Source organism: Pristiophorus japonicus, chromosome 9 (assembly GCF_044704955.1).
Source record: "Pristiophorus japonicus isolate sPriJap1 chromosome 9, sPriJap1.hap1, whole genome shotgun sequence".
Classification (NCBI taxonomy): Eukaryota; Metazoa; Chordata; class Chondrichthyes; family Pristiophoridae; genus Pristiophorus; species Pristiophorus japonicus.
This window is the reverse complement of record NC_091985.1, coordinates 152,415,905-152,437,895: the sequence shown is the minus strand read 5'-3', so window position 1 is coordinate 152,437,895 and position 21,991 is coordinate 152,415,905. Positions and strand designations below refer to the sequence as shown.

The following is a 21,991-nucleotide window of genomic DNA, read 5'->3' as shown; positions in this document are numbered from 1 at the left end:
CCCCCAACTCCAGCCCTCTCCTCACTCCTCCCCCCCCTCCACCTCACCCAACTCCTCCCCCCTCCACCTCACCCAACTCCTCCCCTCTCCTCCAACTCCTCCCCTTCCTCTAACTCCTCCCCCTCCTCTAACCCCTCACGCAAGTCCCCAACTCCTCCGCTGCCCCCAACTCCTCCCCTGCCCCCAACTGCTCCCCCAACTCCTGCCCCTCCCCAATTCCTCCCCTCTCCTCCAACTCCTCCCCTTCCTCTAACCCTCCCCCAACTCTCCCTCCTCCCCAACTCTCCCTGTCCCAACTCCTCCCCCTCCCCGCCGCCAACTCCTCCCTCCCCGCCACAACTCCTCGCCCTCCCCAACCCTCCCCCTCCCCCAACTCCTCGCCCCTCCTCTCCCCACCCCCGTCCCCCAATACTTCACCACTCTCCTTCCCCCTCCCCTCCCCCAACTCCTTCCCCTCCCCTCCCCCAACTCCTTCCCCCTCCCCTCCCCTCCCCCAACTCCTTCCCCCTCCCCTCCCCGAACTCCTCCCCGCTCCCTCCCCCAATTCCTCACCACTCTCCTTCCCCCTCCCCCTCCCCCTCCCCTAACTCCTACCCTCTCCCCTCCACAACTCCTCCCCTCTCCCCTCCCCAACTCCTCCCCTCCCCCCCCATCTCCTCCCCCCTCCCCTCCTCCAACTCCTCCCCTCCTCCAACTCCTCCCCCCCTCCCCTCCTCCAACTCCTCACCCCCTCCCTTCCTCCAACTCCTCCCCCCTCCCCTCCTCCAACTCCTCCCTCCCTCCCCCTCCGCCAACTCCTCCCCCTCCCCTCCCCCAACTCATCCCCTCCCCTACCCTCCCCCAACTCATCCCCCCTCCCCTCCCCTCCCCCAACTCATCCCCTCCCCTCCCTCCCACTCATCCCCTCCCTCCCCCTCCCCCAACTCATCCCCTCCCCTCCCCTCCCCCAACTCATCCCCCTCCCCCTCCCCTCCCCCAACTCCTCCCCTCCCCTCCCCTCCCCCAACTCCTCCCCCTCCCCCTCCCCTCCCCCAACTCCTCCCCCTCCCCTCCCCCAACTCCTCTCCCCTCCCCTCCCCCAACTCTCTCCCCCTCCCCTCCCCCAACTCCTCCCCCCTCCCTCCCCCAACTCCTCCCCCTCCCCCTCCCCCAACTCCTCCCCCTCCCCTCCCCCAACTCCTCCCCCTCCCCTCCCCCAACTCCTCCCCCTCCCCTCCCCCAACTCCTCCCCCTCCCTCCCCCAACTCCTCCCCCTCCCCTCCCCCAACTCCTCCCCCTCCCCTCCCCCAACTCCTCCCCCTCCCCTCCCCCAACCTTCCCCCTCCCCTCCCCCAACTCCCTCCCCTCCCCTCCCCCAACTCCTCCCCCTCCCCTCCCCCAACTCCTCCCCCTCCCCTCCCCCAACTCCTCCCCCTCCCCTCCCCCAACTCCTCCCCCTCCCCCTCCCCCAACTCCTCCCCCTCCCCTCCCCCACTCCTCCCCCTCCCCTCCCCCAACTCCTCCCCCTCCCCTCCCCCAACACCTCCCCCTCCCCTCCCCCAACTCCTCCCCCTCCCCTCCCCAACTCCTCCCCCTCCCCCAACTCCTCCCCTCCCTCCCCCCCCAACTCCTCCCCCTCCCCCTCCCCCAACTCCTTCCCCCTCCCCTCCCCCAACTCCTCCCCCTCCCCTCCCCTCCCCCCTCCTCCTCTCCTCCCCCCCCCTCCCCTCCCCCAACTCCTCCCCTCCCCCTCCCCCAACTCCTCCCCCTCCCCTCCCCCAACTCCTCCCCCTCCCCTCCCCCAACTCCTCCCCCTCCCCTCCCCTCCCCAACTCCTCCCCCTCCCCTCCCCCAACTCCTCCCCCTCCCCTCCCCCAACTCCTCCCCCTCCCCTCCCCCAACTCCTCCCCCTCCCCTCCCCCAACTCCTCCCCCTCCCCTCCCCCAACTCCTCCCCCTCCCCCTCCCCCTCCCCTCCCCCAACTCCTCCCCCAACTCCTCCCCCCTCCCCCGTCGTCAATTCCTCCCCCTACCCTGGCGTCAACTATTCCCCCAACCCTAACTACTAATCCCTACCCCTAACTACTAACCCTAATTACCAACCCCAGCCCGTAACTACCAATTCCTACCCCTTGCTACCAATTCCTGCCCCTAACTACTAACTCCATCCACTATATCTGGCGATTGTACGGTGAGATTCCCGCAGACAATCACCTTCCTAACCTCGTTGGTAGGGTTGAGATATACTGTAGATTTAAAAAGGAATCAAAAACTATTATCTGTGAAGTGAAGGATGCTGCTTGCTTGGCTTTTAGGTGCTGGGACATTTTGAATTATTTATAGAACAATGGGAAATGGCCACCAATGAACAACGAGCAACTGCCACAAAACCAGCCATTGAAATCACTCGAGTAATTGTTTCACTGAACACCTTGGTTTCTCCTTCACCCTACCAAATATATCTCAAAATAAAATGGATAACACAATAGAGATTAATTAATAAAACGTTGCTAAACCTACCTAATATAACTGGGGTTTCTGGCAACACTATAGAGTAAACAAGGCAAGTCAATGTCCCTAAACACTGATACTTATACCATTGTCACTGGATTATAATTACTCTTTTCAACTATTGCACACTCGAATGCTATACAAGATGCCTGTCATATTCAGTTGATAGAATTCACCTTGAAGGCCAGCATTTAAGAATATAAGAAATAGGAGCAGGAATAGGCCATTTGCTTTCTCGAGCCCGCTCCACCATTCAGTAAGATTATGGCTGATCTTGTTCCCCTTGAGAAGGTGGTGGTGAGTCGCTGCCTCGTACTGCTGCAATCTGTGTGGTTAAGGTACTTCCACAGTGATGTTAGGGAGGGAGTTCCAGGATTTTGACCCAGCGACGATGAAGGAATGGTGATATATATCCAAGTCAGGATGGTGTGTGACCTGGAGGGGAACTTGGAGGTGGTGGCGTTCCTATGCGCCTGTTATCCATCTAGATGCTAACCATCTGTTATCCTTCTAGATGGCAGAGATCGTGAGTTTGGGAAGTGCTGTTTTAGAAGCCTTGCCGAGTTGTTGCATTGCATCTTTTAGGTGGTACATACTGCAGCCATGGTGCGCCGCTGGTGGAGGGAGTGAATTGTTAAGGTGGTGGATGGGGTGTCGATCAAGCGGTGAGAGATTCAATGGTGCTAATGGCATTGAGTCTCTCTTGTGCCAGGTAATGACCATCTTCAACTTGTGTGGCATAGATGTTACTTGCCACTTACCAGCTCAAGCCTGAATGTCGTCCAGGTCTTGCTGGATGCGGGCACGGACTGCTCCATTATGTGAGGAGTTGCGAATGGCACTGAACACTGTGCAGTCATCAGCAAACATCCCCACTTCTGACCTTATGATGGAGGGAAGGTCATTGATGAAGCAACTAAAGATGGCTGGGCCTAGGACACTGCCCTGAGGAACTCCTGCATCAATGACCTGGGGCTGTGATGATTGACCTCCAACCACCAAAACCATCTTCCTTTATGCTAGGTATGATGACTCCAACCAATGGAGAATTTTCCCCATGATTTCCATCGACTTTACTAAGGTTCCTTGATGCCACATTCGGTCAAATGCTACTATAATGTCGAGGGCAGTCACTCTCACCTCACCTCTGGATTCAGCTCTTTTGTCCCTGTTTGGACCAAGGCTGTAATGAGATCTGGAACCGAGTGGTCCTGGTGGAACCCAAACTGGACATCGGTGAGCAGATTACTGGTGAGTAAGTGCCACTTGATAGCACTGTCAACGACACCATCACTTTGCTGATGATTGAGAGTAAACTTGCACCAAGTCACGATCACCCATCACCCCTGTGCTCGCTGACCTACAATGGCTCCCGGTTAAGCAACGCCGCGATTTCAAAATTCTCACCCTTGTTTTCAAATCCCTCCATAGCCTCACATCTGCACTATCTGTGGAGTGAAGGATGCTGCTTACTTGGCATTTAGGTAGTGGGACATTTTGAGCTATTCAAAGAACAGATGGGAAATAGCTATCAATGAACAATCAGCAACTGCCACAAAACCACCCATTGAAATCACTCGAGTAATTGTTTCACTGAACACCTTGGTTTCTTCTTCACCCTACTAAATATTGATAAAATTATAGAGATAAATTAATCTCCTCCAGCCCAACCTTCCGCGATGTCTGCGCTCCTCAAATTCTGCCCTCTTGAGCATCCCTGATTATAATCGCTCAACCATTAGTGGCCGTGCCTTCTGTTGCCTAGGCCCCAAGCTCTGGAACTCCCTGCCTAAACCTCTCCGCCTCTCCACCTCTCTTTCCTCCTTCAAGATGCTTGTTAAAACCTACCTCTTTGATCAAGCTTTTGGTCACCTGCCTTAATTTCTCCTTATGCGGCTCGGTATCACATTTGTTGTCTCATAATACTCCTGTGAAGCGCCTTGGGATGTTTCACTATGTTAAAGGTGGTATATAGATACAAGTTGTTGTTGCAGACTGATGGGGCGATAATTGGCCGGATTGGATTTGTCCTGCTTTTTGTGAACAGGACATACCTGAGCAGTTTTCCACTTTGTCGGATAGATGCCAGTGTTGGCGCTGTACTGGAGCAGCACAAGTTTTCAGCAATACAGCTGGGATGTTGTCGGGACTCATTGCCTTTCTTGATATCACGTGGAGTGAATTGAATTGGCTGAAGACTGTATCTGTGATGGTAGGGACCTCAGGAGGAGGCTAAAATGGATTATCCACTCGGCATTTCTGGCTGAAGATGGTTGCGAACGCTGCAGCCTTGTCTTTTGCACTTAGGTGCTGGGCTCCGCAATCATTGATGTGGATGTTTCTGGAGCCTCCTCCTCCCTTTTTAATTGTTTAAATGTTCACCATGATTCATGACTTGCTGTAGCAGGACTGCAGAGCTTTGATCTGATCTGCTGATTGTGGGATTGCTTAGCCCTGTCTATAGAATGAATCCATAAGAGAAGCAGCAATCATATGGGTTGAATTAACATTCTGGGTTCAATCCCCACTGCAGACTTCAATTTACAATCGAGACTGACACTTCAGTGCAATACTGAGGGATATTGACTTTTGAATGAGACATTACACTGAGGCCACATCGGCCTGCTGAGAAGGGCATAAAATATTTTGACGCAATGCAGTCTAATCTTCATAAGTCAATTGTTTTTCCCACTTTAAAACATAGTGCAGTATTATCTAGTGATTCCAACGAAGCAATTGAATTAAAATAGCACAGGAGTCTTTTTTACTGCTCAATTTTATGTAAGGTGGAAGATGGGAGGCTGGCCAGGAGTGCGTCGGAATAGTCAAGTCTAGAGGTAACAAAGTCATGGATGAGAGTTTCTGCAATAGATGAGCTGAGGCAGGGGCGTAGACGGGCAATGTTACAGAGGAGTGGCTATGGTGATCGGAAGCTCTTGGGATTAAATAGCCCTGGGTTTTTATCTGGTTTTTGCCTCTCCCAGGAGATCACATGGCTCCGGTTGGGGTGGAGTGTAGAATGTTTCAGTATAAGGGGTGTCGCAGTTGTGTGAGGCGGATTGGTTGGGCTAGGTGCTCTTTGCCTTTCCGTCATTGTTCATAGATTTATATGTACCCTTCAGGGCTGCTGACCAAGGGCCGTGCGGCTCTTTGTCGGCCGGCACGGACATGATGGGCCGGAATGGCCTCCTTCTGCGCTGTAAATTTCTATGTTTCTATGTTTCTAAAACAGTGAAGCTATCTCGTAATTCAAATTGAATTAACAGGAGTGCTCTATATTTAAAGAGCGGGGAATTCACCTGGTATCCCAGCTAACATGCTTTTTTCAAACATCACTACCAAAAACAGATTCTGGACATTCATTCATTTGCTGCTCGTGGGATGGTGCTGAGTGCATATTGGCTGATATGCTTATCTACATAATGGTGACTGCAATTCAAAAGTGAAACATAGGTTGGAAAGGACTTTAAGACACAATGATATGAAAGGTGCCATATCAATGCAAGCTTTATTCTTTCCTTGGCGGCCCATTTAACCCCGAGAAGAGCTTCTGATCACCACAGCTACTCCATCACCAAGACCTCCTACCTCCACCTCTGTAACATTGCCCGTCTCCGCCCTTGCCTCAGCTCATCCGCTGCAGAAACTCTCATCCATGACTTTGTTACCTCTAGACTTGACAATTCCGACGCACTCCTGGCCGGCCTCCCATCTTCCACCTTACATAAACTTGCGCTCATCCAAAACTCTGCTGCCTGTATCCAAACTCGCACCAAGTCCCGTTCAATAATGTCCCCCCTCTGCCGTGGCGTTGCCTTCTGCACGGCCAGCCTTCCCCCAATGTTCGGCTCATTCAAATTTCTGCGCATGCGCGGTATGTACAATGTAAAAGCCGGTGAGCGGCCTGCTCAGGACCTTGCAGATGACTGCGTGTCGGTGCAGCTTAGTGGGAACATTGGCGTCCACCCATCATCGCTGTGATTGCTGACCTACATTGGCTCCCGGTCCGGCAATGCCTTGATTTTAACATTCGCATCAATGTTTTCAAATCACTCCAGGGCCAACCATCTGAGCCCCCGCATCCCGCCCTCGGTAACCTCCTCCAGCTCTAGAACCTCCTAAGATCTGTGCACTCCTCCAATTCGAGCCTCTCGTGCAACCCCGATTTTAATCACTCCACCATTGGCGGCCATGCCTTCAGTTGCCTCGGCCCTAAGCTCTGAAATTCCCTCCCCAAATTTCCCCACCTCCTCTACTTCTCTCTCCTTCTTTAAGACACTTTAAGGCATTTAACTATATTAAAGACGCTATACAAATGCAAGTTGTTGTTGATTACTTTGATAAATGGAGAAACACCACATTGGCAAGCAAAACATTTCAGGCTAAACTTCAAATAGAGTTTATTGCAAGATGCAGATTTATACAGAACCAAAATATATCAACAAGCAAAGTGCAGTACAGATTTTAACTTTCTCTGGTACTTTAAACTATTTTCTGAGACTAAAATAACAAACTGTTTTGAAATTCTTAGTCCTTTTTCAGAGTCCTTTAACTTAGGCTTAGGTGACTATAACATAGGTGCTTAACTCCATGGAGTTTCCATCTTGTCCTGCAACAGAGTGCTAAATCGTTAAAACAAGTAAACTGAAGATCTGATGACAAGCTGTGGTAACAAAACCTGGTCCAGGCACTCGCGATCAAATGCAGCCTTTTTGCCATAGGCAAGTGTCCGAAGAAAACCAAAACTCTTTCTCAATCGGCTGTTAATCAACTTTAATTTCTCAACAACAACTTGTCTTTATATAGCGCCTTAATGTAGTAAAACGTCCCGAGGCGCTTCACAGGTGTGTTACAAGACAAAAATTTGACACTGAGCCACGTAAGGAGAAATTGGGGCAGATGATTCCCGGGATGGCGGGACTGACATATCAAGAAAGACTGGATCAACAGGGCTTGTATTCACTGGAGTTCAAAAGAATGAGAGGGGATCTCATAGAAACGTTTAAAATTCTGACGGGTTTAGACAGGTTAGATGCAGGAAGAATGTTCCCAATGTTGAGGAAGTCCAGAACCAGGGGTCACAGCCTAAGGATAAGGGGTAAGCCATTTAGGACCGAGATGAGGGGAAACTTCTTCACCCAGAGAGTGGTGAACCAGTGGAATTCTCTACCACAGAAAGTTGTTGAGGTCAATTCACTAAATATATTCAAAAAGGAGTTAGATGTAGTCCTTACTACTAGAGGGCTCAAGGGGTATGGCGAGAAAGCAGGAATGGGGTACTGAAGTTGCGTGTTCAGCCATTAACTCATTGAATGGCGGTGCAGGCTCGAAGGGCCGAATGGCCTACTCCTGCACCTATTTTCTATGTTTCTATGTTTCTATGACCAAAAGCTTGGTCAAAGAGATAGGTTTTAAGGAGTGTCTTAAAGGAGGAAAGGGAAGTGTGGAGGTTTACTACTGTGGAGGGAATTCCAGAGCTTGGGGCCTAGGCAGCTGAAGGCACGGCCATCAGTGGTTGAGCGATTATAATCAGGGATGCTCAGGAGGCCAGAATTAGAGGAGCGCAGACATCTCGGGGTAGAGGGGGGTTGTAGGGCTGGAGGAGATTACAGAGATAGGGAGGGGCGAGGCCATGTAGGGATTTGAAAACAAGGATGAGAATTTTGAAATCGAGGCATTGCTTAACAGGGAGCCAATGTAGGCCTGCGAGCATAGGGGTGATGGGAGAGTGGAACTTGGTGCGAATTTGGACATGGGCAGCCAAGTTTTGGATGACCTCAAGTTTACGTAGGGTAGAATGTGGGAGGCCAGCCAGGAGTGCATTGGAGTAGTCAAATCTAGAGGTAACAAAGGTAATGGATGAGGGCTTCAGCAGTAGATGAGCTGAGTCAGGGGCGGAGACGGGCGATGTTATGGAGGTGGAAATAGGGGGATTTAGTTATGCTGCGGATGTGTGGTTGGAAGCTCATTTCAGGGTCAAATATGACACCAAGGTTGCAAACAGTATGGTTCAATCTCAGACAGATGCTAGGGAGAGGGATGGAGTCAGTGGCTAGGGAACGGAAACAAGGGCTTCGGTCTTCCCAATGTTTAATTGGAGCAAATTCCTGCTCCTCCAGAACTGGATGTCGAGCAAACAGTCTGACAATTTAGAGACCATGGAGGGGTCGAGAGAAGTGGTAGTGAGGTAGAGCTGGGTGTCGTCAGCGTACATGTGGAAACTGACACTGTGTTTTCGGATGATGTCGCCAAGGGACAACAGGTAGATGAGAAATAGGAGGGGGCCAAGGACAGATCCTTGTGGGACACCAGAGGTAACGATGCAGGACTGGGAAGAGAAGCTGTTGCAGGTGATTATCTACTGTGCCACATTTGTGAAACATGTGTTGCCAAGTCATTGCATATCATTAGATGTTACACAGACCATGTCATGCCTTTAGAACTGTACATTCACTTTATCTGTGGGCTCCCACGACAAAAGGATGAAGAAAATCTTATCCATAGTCCAATTTAAAAATTGCTAGTGCATTGTTGTAAGCTGAAGAATCACTGGTATAGATTTATTGTTCCCAATGGCCTGTTGTGCTGTAGCATTCTATGATTCCTTCTAATACCACCAAGAAGTGCTCTCTCTCAAGTTTCCATTGCAATTTCCCCTTTCATCACTTTCCATTTAACCCAGATACAAGTGAATCATTATGGATTATTCTCAGGCACCTATCTTTTTCCAGATGGGCACAGGCTCAAAACCAAATGACTGTCACTTGCCCAGACTCAATTTGACTTGCAATGAAATACACGCATCTGAAAAACACCTTCCTTCCCATCATATGACCATTTGCCCCTCCCTTTCGGTAACCTGTCTCCTCCGCTTTTCACTTTCATCTCACATTGACTCTCCAATCACACACTCTTTCTGCCATTGCGAGCAAGATTTCTCTTTTTCAGCTGCGTTTTCAAGTTGACCACATTTCCAGAGTGATTGGGCTCCCTTTCACTTCCACCACTGAAGCTTTTTGCTCTTACAATGCTTAGTAAAATGGTGATCTCCAGAACGTTACATGTGTTGGTTGGGACACCCATCCGACTCATTATCATCATAGGCGGTCCTTCGAACGAGGGTGATTTGCTTCCATGAGAGTTCACAGATGTTTCAATGGAGGACCCGATGTTCCAGTCCTGAACTCCAGTTGAGGGGGTGGAAGATGCCTGTGTGTGGATTTTTTTAACGTGTGGTGACCGTTGCACATCAGTCACCACACGGGTGTGACAGAGCTAGGCCTTTATCCAGTGGCGACTGGAGACCTGCTCTGCTGTACAGATCTAGTGCACACACATATCGCAGTGTGGGCTGGCTCATGCTGCTCCTGGGCCCTTGCCTCTTCTGGGCCCCGTATCCTCATTCGCCACACCTCCGCCACAATGTTCCAGGGCCCTGCACTCCAACTCTATGTAAACACCCGACCTGCGGTGGTGTTCTCACACAGGTCGGGGCAGCCCACAATGTTCCAGGGCCCTGCGCTCCAGCTCTATGTATACCCCCGACCTGCGGTGGTGTTCTCACACAGGGCGGGGCAGCCCACAATGTTCCAGGGCCTGGCGCTCCAGCTCTATTTATACCCCCGACCTGCAGTGGTGTTCTCACACAGGGCGGGGCGGCCCACAATGTTCCAGGGCCTGGCGCTCCTGCTCTATTTATAGCCCCGACCTGCGGTGGTGTTCTCACACAGGTCGGGGCGGCCCACGAGCTACACAGACAGCAATGGAACAGGTAGTGAATTACAGTGCAACAGTAAGTGCTTTGATATTGGTGTTACTGGGCAAAACCATACTGCAGTGCATATTAAAGTGCACTATAGTAACCCACAACAGCATTGCTGCATGATTATCTGCACTAATCTTATGCACAAAATGTACATAGATTTAACTAGATAAGTACAACTATGAAATACAATTTTTAAAAATGCACATTGGCTGAGAAGTGAATTTGTAAATGTCCTAACATTCTTTTTTTCTGTAATTTCAGGGCAAAGAAGAAAGAATTGTTCAGCTGGAAACTGAAAATGCTCTGCTTCACCTGAAACTGGCAAAAGTAATGTCTCCTTTAATATAACATACTATAGGACAGGGATTTTCAATCAAGATGCTGTCCCCTCGGCAGGGAGGGAAGCATCCTTTGAAAGACAGCACGACCCTCGAGGCAGCAATGTGTTGTGTAGGATAGCACTATACCGAATTATTGTGAAAGGAGCACTTAACATTTACACCAAGAACTTTCCCAAGATTGAAATCTCCTTGACACGATGATATTGTGACATTGTTATACACACAGGCATATCCTAGCTTATAAGTGAAAGCTGACTGGATAACTCACTAGGAACAACATTCTGAATGAGTTAGATAGCCAGCCTCCTGGCTAGAGACAATTATCATTTCTTACTGCTGACCACAACATATCACACATTTAAAATAGTACACTATTGATTATTACTTGAAAAACTTACAATGACTACCCTATAGTTCTTAATCCATCAGGCTGGCAGCCATTACACATCAAAGACAAAGCCTTTGATTGTATCTGGCACCGTGCACTTCTAAACAAGGTAACATTAAATGGTCTTTCACCAGGTATAATTGTAGCCAACCACTTTGCTTTCAACTTATTCTAGCTGTACTGCAATTGATGGCTCATCCTCTGACAGTTTTTCAATCCATTCAGGAAATAACAAAATGGAATCATACCAAATGAATGTGGTACATGTAAAAGCATATTAAACACCTTGGAGTAATCGAAGGCTGTGATCTCACTTTGGTGTTCAGTGTTTCAGTGCAATGTTCCTTGCACACAAGTACGGAGATTACAAGTATTATCACTGTTCAGAACCATGTGGCATATATATTTTTTAAAGCAATGCCACTCACCAGTAATACATATGGCTGGTCAGGGCATATGTTTAAAGCAGAATTAAACAGGGTCTGTTTTCTGCTTGAGCATTCCTTATGTCATCTTGATGGAGGAAACACACTAAGTGCAGGCCAGGCACTTTCTACAGAGGGGAAATTAGAAGGCAAGTCACCTTCACCTACTCTCATTCAACTCATCTCAAGGGACTTGAGCCCATAACTCTAGACTGACACTTCAGTGCAGTGCTGAGGGAGTGCTGCACTGTCGGAGGTGCCGTCTTTCGGATGAGACGTTAAACCAATAAGACGTCTGCTCCCTGAGGTGGACGTAAAAGATCCAATGGCACTATTTCGAAGAAGAACAGGGGAGCTATCCCCGGTGTCCTGGCCAATATTTATCCCTTGATCAACATAACACAAACAGATCATCTGGTCATTATCACATTGCTGTTTGTGGGAGCTTGCTATGTTTAAATTGGCTGCTGGGTTTCCCACATTACAACAGTGACTACACTCCAAATAGTACTTCGCTGGCTGTAAAGCACTTTGAGACATCCGTTGGTCATGAAATCCAAGTCTTTCTTTCATAGAAGCCAGTTACAAAACAATATTTACAGAAGCCAAGGGCATTATCTCTCCTACTATCTCGGGCTTTGATGTGGGACACAAGGAGACCTGTAAAGGGGATGGTGAGCAAAAATGTAAAATTTTGGAGTCTGGAAGAGAGTGAGTAGCAATTGTTTAGTCGGAAGGGTCAGATGATATTTTATGGTAATTTCATCAGTTTCATGCTCAAGTGGGGAGCTGTATTTGAAGGGAGCGCGAGCCAGGGATAGGGTACTGTTAGCACTAATTCTCTTTGAGCACACCTCCCTACTGGGAGCATGGAATTAATTAGATTTCCTTTACAAATCCTGAAACTTGATTAAATACAGCACTCTATTATCTATATAATTTTGTAATATTCTCAATAAAATAAAAACCAAGCTACTAAGTTTAAAAATAGTGAAAATACAATTGAGGACTATGTAGTCAATTTTCTGAAAATGGGTTGAACCTGACTATGGTGCTGGCGTGTCTTTGCCAACAGCTCAGAGGGTAGGCTGTGCAGAATTTTCTATTGGGAGACCCTCCCCATAATTCAAATAGGCTACTGCCACTTGAAAAGCTTGCATATAGCACACTCGGCTGGAGAGTGTAACATGTGGCCAGGTTGCAGCTCATCATTACAGGAGAGGCTGTGGTGGTGGTATATGTGGACTAATTTGATCAGTGGAAACGTGCAGGCATCACTGCTCCTTTTGATGCTGAAGGGTTTGAGATCCTACTGCAGGAGGTATGGCCAATGAGGGTGGTTCTATTTGGGGCTGATAGTCATCCTCCAGTAAAAGCATAGGTGCCAGGTGAAGGAAGTTGCTACCTGAATCAGTGTAGTCACCTCGGTCTGCATACCTGGCTGCAAATGAGAAATTAGTTGACTGGTATCAGGAAGATGGTTACGGTAAATGTACTTCTCATTTGTGCACACATTTCTTGAGGTCCATCATCATCATCATAGGCAGTCCCTCGAGTCGAGGATGACTTGCTTCCACGCTAAAAAGTTCATAGTTGTTTCAATGAAGGACCTAATATTCCAGGTCCTGAACTAAATCTTGAAGGGTGGAAGATGTCTCTGTGTGGATTTTTGCAACGTGTGGTGGCCGTTATTCACCAGTCACCACACAGACTTGATAGAGCTAGGTCTTAGTCCAGTGGCAAGGATTAACCAAGACGAGACCAGCTCTGCTGCACGGACCTAGAGCGCACACATGTCGCAGTGTGGGCTGGCCCGTGCTGCCCTGGGCCCTCGACTCTTCTGGGCCCCGAACGCACGCCTCTCCAGGGCCCCGATCAAGTCCCTTAACAATCTCTCGCCGCTCCTTCGCCCCGACCTTGCCGCTCCTGCAGTACCTGCCCGTGCTCCAATCACCCACCTGGAACTTGGTGACGTCCAATCCAGTCTCCCTCTTCACTGCCATTGCTCTCCTGCTCCAGCATGTGCTGCTCCCTGGAGTGGTATGCCGCCACGCTGCTCCTTCCGCAGAGATTCATCAAACTCAGCACAGACCGAAGTTGGGACTGCTGCACCCTCTGAGGTTTGAAAGCACACTTTTTTGTAAAGACTATTTGGTTGCGCTGTTGCTGAACAGGATGCTTTTCTTGAAGCTGGAAGTGGCAGTTGAGAAACGGCAGACAGATAGATGTTCAAGGCTTTCAGCCCAAGGTGCTCCACTGCTGTTATAGGGTTTCTCAGTGAGGTTAGACCTGGTCTAAGAGCCATTCACCCCATGTTTCTACTCCTTCATTAAATGCATACAACATGGATTACCACATAATGATGTTTCTGTGGTCAAATACCACCTGAACATTACTTGGATGCAAACCTTTTTTTTTCATGTCGACCATGGGGTTGTTATGACGACGCGTATACTCTCATGGATGCCGTCTTTAGCAACTTTCACTTGGAGCCCTGCCATGAGGTGAGGGCTCTGCACCCTGTCCACTGTAGCCTCCTTTCCATAGGAAAAATGAAGGCGCTGTTGCCTTTTCAAACAAAGCAATTGTCATTTGCTTGACGTGTGTACACTGCTAAACTGCCTGAGGGGCAGCTGTGGGACTTGAACCCACAACCGTGCTACCCACAGAGCCACTGGCTGACACATAATGGCAATAAAACACAAGAATAATAATCCTTCAAGTTTTTTATTGCTGATTTAAAAAAATGTCATATTTCAGGTTTTATATTTAGCATAGGAAATTGGACACTAAAATCCTGGGTAAATGCAGAGAAAATCAGTTTTTATTTGGAATATTGCTAAAACTCAAGAAAACAAGCAAGGGACTGAAAAGGCAAAGATAAGCTAAATGACAATCCACTATCTATCTGTCTATAATTAGGATTAAAAAAATTACGCTGTCTAGAGAAGTTGCTAGCACAGCCTCATTTTGGTGACAAGTACTACTGATATTTGGAAATGTGTTTGTTGACTTGTGTTAAAGGCTGGGTTCGGGTTTTGTAATTCTGTTTGTATAGTGAAGATTGCCAATATTTGGCATGAAATGAATATTAATGCCTAAATGAAGTTCAACATAGCAAGTTTTGTTTCCATGTCCACTATTTGTCATTCTGCAGAAAATTGGATCCAGCGATGTGTGTGCATCACAAACGTTCACATATGTGATGCAGGCATGACATGTACAGCACACAGTGTGATCGCTGGACTCACAGATGTGATGCATGGACATCTTTCAACTCTGTTTTCTTAAGGGAAATTTCTGGCAGGTCCAAATTTAGGAGGAAATCAGTTGTTCCTAATCCACCTCCTGGAAAGACAAAATCTAGGATATTATGCTGAAAATCTAAATATTAAAAAAACGTATTCTTAACCATGAGTAATGAAGGAAAGTATTGGGGAAAAAAGAGACATGGAAGTACTTAGCAACTGTCTTCACAAAGGAAGCGAATGATGTGAAGGTTAATCTAAAAGAGGAGAGGGAAGTTATGGACAGGATAGTAATAGATAAGGGGTTATGGGGAGCGGGCAGGGAAGTGGAGCTGAGTCCATGATCAGATCAGCCATGATCTTATTGAATGGCGGAGCAGGCTCGAGGGGCCGTATGGCCTACTCCTGTTCCTATTTCTTATGTTCTTATGTAGATAGAGAAGATGTACTAAAAAGATTAGCATTACTGAAAGTTGGTAAGTCACCTGGTCCAGATGGAATGCATCCTAATTGTTGAAAACAGCAAAGGTAGAAATAGCAGAGGCATTGGTCACAATCTTTCGATCCTCATTGGATACAGGAGTAGAACTGGAGGGTTGCTGATGTTATACTACTGTTCAAGAAAGGGGAGAGGGATAAACCAGGAAACTACAGGCCAGTCAACCCAACATTGGCGGTGGGGAAATTATTGGAAACCATGATCAGGGACAAAATAAACTTTCATTTGGAAAGGCATGGGTTAATCAAGGATAACCGGATTGCATCGTTAAAGGCAAATCGTATCTGACTGACTTGATTTGAATTTTTTGATGAGGTAACAGAAGGTTGATCAAGGTAGTGCAGTAGATGTGTATATATACATGGACATCCGGAAGGCATTCAACAAAGTGCCATACAGGAGATGAAAGATGATGGAAGCCCATGGAATTATGTGTAAAGTGGTGGGATGGATACAGAATTGGCTCAGTGATAGGAAGCAGAGTGCATGGATGTCTTTCAGACTGGGTGGTGGTTTTCAGTGGTGTTCCCCAAGGGTCAGTTTTGAGTCCAGTATTCTTGGCAATTTTTATAAATGACCTAGACTCTGGTGTAGGGAGCAGCATTATAAAGTTTGCAGATGATACGAAACTAGGCAAAGCAGTAGATAGTGATGAGGATAGCTATAGGCTTCAGGATGACACAGATAGGATGGTGAAATGGGCAGAAGTGTGGCAGATGGAGTTCAATGCGGAGAAGTGTGGAGTGATGCACTTTGGGAGGACTAATATGGAAAGTATGCTATAAATGGCATGATTTTGAAATGTGTAGATGAGCAGAGAGACCTTAATGTCCATATACACAAATCCTTAAAGGTGGCAGGGCAAGTTGATAAAGTGGTTAAAAAGCATATGGGTTACTTGGGTTTATAAACAGAGGCATAGAATATAAAAGAAAAGAGATCATGCTACAACTTTATAAACACTGGTTAGGCCTCAGCTGGAGTATTGTGGACAACTCTGGGCACCACACTTCAGGAAAGATGTAAAGACCTTAGAAAGGGTACAGGGGAGGTTTACCGGGGCATTACCAGGGATGAGGGTCTTCAGTTAAGAGAAGATAGCAAAGTTAAGACTGTTCTCCTTGGAACCTAGAAGGTTAAGAGGTAACGCCTCTTTCCAGCTGATGAGGGATTTTGATAGAGAAAAATTGTTCCCTCTGGCGAGTGTGTTAATAACCAGAGGTCATAGATTCAAAATCATTGGCAATAGATGTAGAATGGAGATGAGGAAACATTTTTTCACTCGGAGTTGTTGGGACGTTCTACCTGAAAGCTGATTCCATAAATAATTTTAAAGGGGAGTTGGACAGGTGTTTGAGGATGAGGAACTTACAGGGTGTTGGACAAAAAACATGTGGGACTAAGCACAGCTGCTCTTTCAAAGAGCCAGCATAGGCGCGACGGGCTGAATAGCAGCCTTGTGCGCTGTAAATTTCTATGATTCTCAAGGCAGATTGCACAGTAAAACCAACTAATGCATGCATCAGTATGTATTTGTAAATGTAAAAAAAAACATTTTATCAGCAGCTCCCAACAACCATCTTCCTTTTTAAAAAGCTTACTTGAGCCGGGCAGACGCCAAAAGTATTAACATGCTCATTTTATATGGGCAAAAGTGCATGATGTGGGCAAACCAATAAAGTAAAGTTTGGTATGGGATCCAAACTTAAATAGCGCAGCCTCATTCTACCCCCTGTAAACTGCGCATCATAAAATGAGGTGTATGCACCCGGAGACCCAATTTTCCAATCAACCGCTGAAGTCTCAGAAAATCAGAACTGGGGAGGGAATTGGTGGCTGGCAAAGGGTGATGTAAAAAAGAAAAGAAGAGGAGAAAATACTAAAATAACTTTGTAATATGAGGAGTTATACAGAACACTCCATTTTAAAGTATACTGTTTGTACCTGGTAATTCTGTGACTAATCAGTTGCCTTAGTGGACAAGAATCACAAATTTGCAGTTTCCATGTGTAGTAGTTTTTCCATTGAATCTGTTGAAAAGGTATCACTGTTGCTGTATTGTACTAATGGTTTAGTTCATGATTTTCAGTTCTACCTGGTGTATTTTCTGACTGAGCATTATTACATGCAGTGAGGTGGAATTCTATACCTGTTATTAGAAATCAAAACCCATAGAAAGAAAAAGAAAGACTTGGATTTATACAGCACCTTTCACAACCATTGGACGTCTCAAAGCACTTTACAGCCAATGAAGCACTTTTGGAGTGTAGTCACTGTTGTAATGTGGGAACCGCGGCAGCCAATTTACGCACAGCAAGCTCCCACAAACAGCAATGTGACAATGCCCAGATAATTTTTTTTTTGTTCTGTTGATTGAGGGATAAATATTGGCCAGGACACCAGGGAGAACTCCCCCTGCTCTTCTTTGAAATAGTGCCATGGGATCTTTTATATCCATCTGAGAGAGCAGACGGAGCCTCGGTTTAATGCCTCACCCGAAAGATGGATAGACATCACACATACTTTATTTAGTGGCATTGTTTTATATAAAGTACTTTTAGTCAAATGATTTAGTTTCTAATTCGAGGCAGGTAGATTATACAGTCACTAGGTAGTCTGTAATTAAGAACAATACACGAATGCTATTGCAAATGAAAGACTGGTAGGTTTGAATACTAATGTTTTTGTTCCCAGTATATAATGACCATACAACTGTTGACCTATTTATACATAGTGCCGTGGATCAGTGAGAGACAGCCGAGAGGAGGCAGCATGTTTACGCAGACTATTAGAGGATGTGCGGAAGATTCAGACAAATGCCAGCTGTCAGTTATCTCGACTATTTGCAGCAGTAAAGGTAAACATTGTTACATTTGAGGAATTTGTTTATCACACTTAATGGTGATCTGGTGGATTAGTGCCCGGGCATATGCTATTGCCTATGATTCCCTGCAAACACAAGTGTCCATTTCTGGATAGGGAAATATTAGCACAAGTCGACATGAGGCAGTTCCTTGCATGAGGAACAATAACAATGACTTGTACTTATATAGTGCCTTTAACGTAGTGAAACATCCCAAGGCGCTTCACAGGAGTATTATGAGATAAAAAGATGAAATTGGCATGCAAGTTTCTTAGTGTTGTTTATGTGCAGCTTTTAATGGCTGTTCACAGAAAATGGCTGTAGCCAGCATTAGTTACTCATGCATTATCTAAATGGGTCTTTTTTAACTTCTAACTGTTCACAAAATAGAATAGAACTTAAGTAAATACTTTTGTCAGTGAATAAGTATATTTGAAGATATCTATTGCCACATGAACAGTAATATTTAAGGGTACGTAGAGCCTCCAGCTAGGTATGATTTGTGTGATTAGGTTTATTGTCGTAGAAAGCAGTGTTGTCGAAACAACGCAGAGAGATTTTAATTGTCTGATTGAAGGGCGAAGGTTAGTTCATTAGTCCATTAAACATTGTACCTATACATTTCCCTTTTGCGCACACACATTCACTAGTCTGATTCCTGGGATGGGAAAATTGTCCTATGAGGAGAGATTGAGTAGACTAGGCCTATATTCTCCAGGGTTTAGACGAATGAGAGGTGATCTCATTGAAACATACAAAATTCTTACAGGGCTTGACAGGGTAGAAGCAGGGAGGATGTTTCCTCTGGCTGAGGAATCTAGAACCAGGGGTCACAGTCTCAGAATAAGGGGTCGGCCATTTAGGATCAAGATGAGGAGAAACTTCTTCACTCAGAAGGTGGTGAGTCTTTGGAATTCTCTACCTCAGAGGGATGTGGAGGCTCAGTCTTTGAGTATATTCAAGACAGAGATGGATAGATTTTTGTATATTAAGGGAATCAAGGGCTATGGGGATAATGCAGGAAAGTGGAGTTGAGATAGAAGATCAGCCATGATCTCATTGAATGGCGGAGCAGGCTCGAGAGGCCGAATGGCCAACTCCTGCTCCTAATTTTTATATTCTTATTGTGCTAAATTTCTGTAAACATACAGGCACATCTTTTTACATAGAATTTGCAACACAGAAACAAGCCATTTGGCCAACTGGTCAGTGTTTTTGCTCCACATGAGCTTCCCACCTACTTTAACTAACCTCATCGGCACATCCTATTCCTTCCTCCCTCAATTAACTTATACATGTTGTCAGATCCTCAAGGACAAGTAACCGAGACAGTAATTGTAAAATTAAACTTACTGGTTGAAGTAACATTAACAATACACTGGTAAATGTTACAGATCTGGCACTGAAGTAGATTGAGCCTGCCAGTGGGAGCTAACTATCGAGGGAGGGGGGGCGCGGGCGGGAAATACTCCTCAGCTGTGGTTCTAAAAGCTGCAGTTGCTGTTTAAAGGGTCTTATGCTGCTTGAGAACCAGACTGCCTTCATCTTGTGATGCTGCTTTGGAGATGCTTATGGAAGAAGTCCAGAAGTATGATTGTCCTGTTTGCGTACCCTCTCCACAGCAGTTCCATCCAGTCTGCTTGGTAAGAGCTGCATTTAATAGCTCACAGACTTGGGAGTAAATCAGGAAAAAGTTTTAACAACCTGCAAGATGAGCCATTATGTCAGTATAACAAATTGGCGGACAAATAATGCAGTCTATTGTCACTTTTAAACCATGACTGTGGCTGTATGCTAAGAACTCAGGATGAAAAATCTCTTTACGAGCTTTGCCTGTACATCCGTACTGTTACAGGAAAGATAGTATTACTGATGATACAAACTGGAACTGTTGTTTATTTATCATTTAGAAAATTGAACCCACAAACCAACCTTGCAACACAATCTACTTGCAGGATTTATTTAACTGAGTCACACAAGCTGGGATTCAAGATAAACAATTGGGTCTCACTCCTTCGAACATCTCAACACTCATCATCATAGGCAGTCCCTCGAACCGAGGATGACTTGCTTCCATGTCAAAAAGTTCACAGGTATTTCAATGAAGGACCTAAAATTCCAGGTCCCGAACTACATCCTGAAGGGTAGAAGATGCCTGGGCGTGGAGTTTTTTAATGTGTGGTGGCCTTTGCACGCCAGCCACCACACGGGCTTGACAGAGCTAGGTCTTGGTCCAGTGGCAAGGATTAATTAATGACTGGAGACCAGCTCTGCTGCATGGACCTAGTGCACATATATCGCAGTGTGGGCTGGCCTGTGCTTCCCCTGGGCCCTCACCTCTTCTGGGCCCCGAACTCACGCCTCTCCTGGGCCCCGATCACGTCCCTCTACAATCTCTCGCCGCTCCTTCGCCCCGACCTCGCCGCTCCTGCTGTACCTGCTCACACTCCAATCACCAACCTCGATCTTGGTGACGTCTCTCTTCACTGTCGTTGCTCTCCTGCTCCAGCACGTGCTGCTCCCTGGAGTGGTATGCCGCCACACTGCTTCTTCCGTTTCCTGGCCTGCTCCGATGGTGCTCGCAGGCCAGGGGCCGCTCAGCCCCCCAACACTACTTCTGTGCTTGCAGGACAAGGTGGCATGTGACCGTTGGGAGTTGTCATGTATTCAATTGTCATTGTAATCCATGTATAAACTGACCTAAGCTGTACACCGTGGGAACACTGACCACTAGGTGGTGAACTTGTGGGCGACACTCCTAACCTGGACTTTCAGGTATAAAAGGGGAAGCTCCACCCATCTTCTCCACTTCAGTGCTGGCTAATAAAGGTAACTGGTCACAGAGTGACCTTCTCTCTAGCATGGGCCTCGTGTGCATTTGTACTGTATAGTAAGGATATATTATTGGCGACGAGAAACTGGGATTCAAACCACGCGAGCATGGCCACTAGCAGCACAGACGAGAGGTACTGTGTTGGTGATGTTTGGGACGATTTTATTGAGAGACTACAGCAAAGTTTCAACACTAAGGAATGGCTGGGACAGGATTCGGCCGACAAACGCAGGGCTCATCTCCTGACGGTTTGTGGATCCAGAACGTACTCCCTGGTGAAGGACCTTCTAGCGCCAGAGAAGCTGCCGGAGAGGACTTTTGAAGAGCTCAGTAAGTTGATCGGGGAACACTTTAAACTGGCAAGCAGCATGCACATGGCAAGACATCGGTTTTACACGCACTGGCGGCGAGAAGGGCAAAGCGTTCCAGACATCGTGGCAGACCTCCGGCGACTGGCGAGCCTATGTAAATTCCCAGATGCATGCAGAGCGGAGATGCTGCGAGACTTTTTTATTGAGGGCATCGGGCACGCTGGGGTTTTCAGGAAACTGATTGAGACCAAAGACTTGACCCTGGAAACGGCGGCTTTGATAGCCCAGACATTTATCTCGGGAGGAAGAGACCAGAATGATGTTTGACAAAAATCTTGGTTTAAATGCAGCAAATGGACAGGGAGTCAATATTGTTAACACGGCACACCGTTCTCCAGGCAGACAGGGGCAATCGGACATGCCCGAGCATGTAGTCGAACCCAAAGGGGGAATTCAACAGGGACAATGGCGAGCTGAATGGCGATTCATGCCATCGCAAGGGACAATGCGGCCAGTATGGGGCCATCAACACCTGTCAATGGTGCGTTTAAGGACAGTTATAGAGACAGTCAGAGATGATTGACTGGTAATGGACCTTTTGTTTCCAACAACGGCTCATGTTGGAGGTGTGGAGGCAAACACACAGCCAGAGCTTGCAGGTATCAGCAATATACCTGCAGAAACTGCAACGTCAGCGGTCACTTGGCGCGTATGTGCAGGAAGCCTGCAGCCAGGTTGATGTACGAGGAGGACGGGCCCGATGTAAGCCCTACGAGGCCAAATGGACACTGGGGAAAATCGTTGGAAGCTGAAGTTCAGCGAGTTCATG

General features: G+C 47.1%; 1 protein-coding gene across 1 annotated transcript in view; it reads left to right on the top strand.

Annotated features, from left to right (window-relative positions):
- The window catches only part of kif25 (kinesin family member 25), a 227,842-nt gene that overhangs the window by 1,852 nt on the left and 203,999 nt on the right, over positions 1 to 21,991 (top strand). The window contains exons 2-3 of the mRNA XM_070891009.1: positions 10,516 to 10,581; positions 17,890 to 18,012. Of these exons, the coding sequence (XP_070747110.1) occupies positions 10,516 to 10,581; positions 17,890 to 18,012 (189 nt within the window). The remainder of the gene's footprint in view (positions 1 to 10,515; positions 10,582 to 17,889; positions 18,013 to 21,991) is intronic.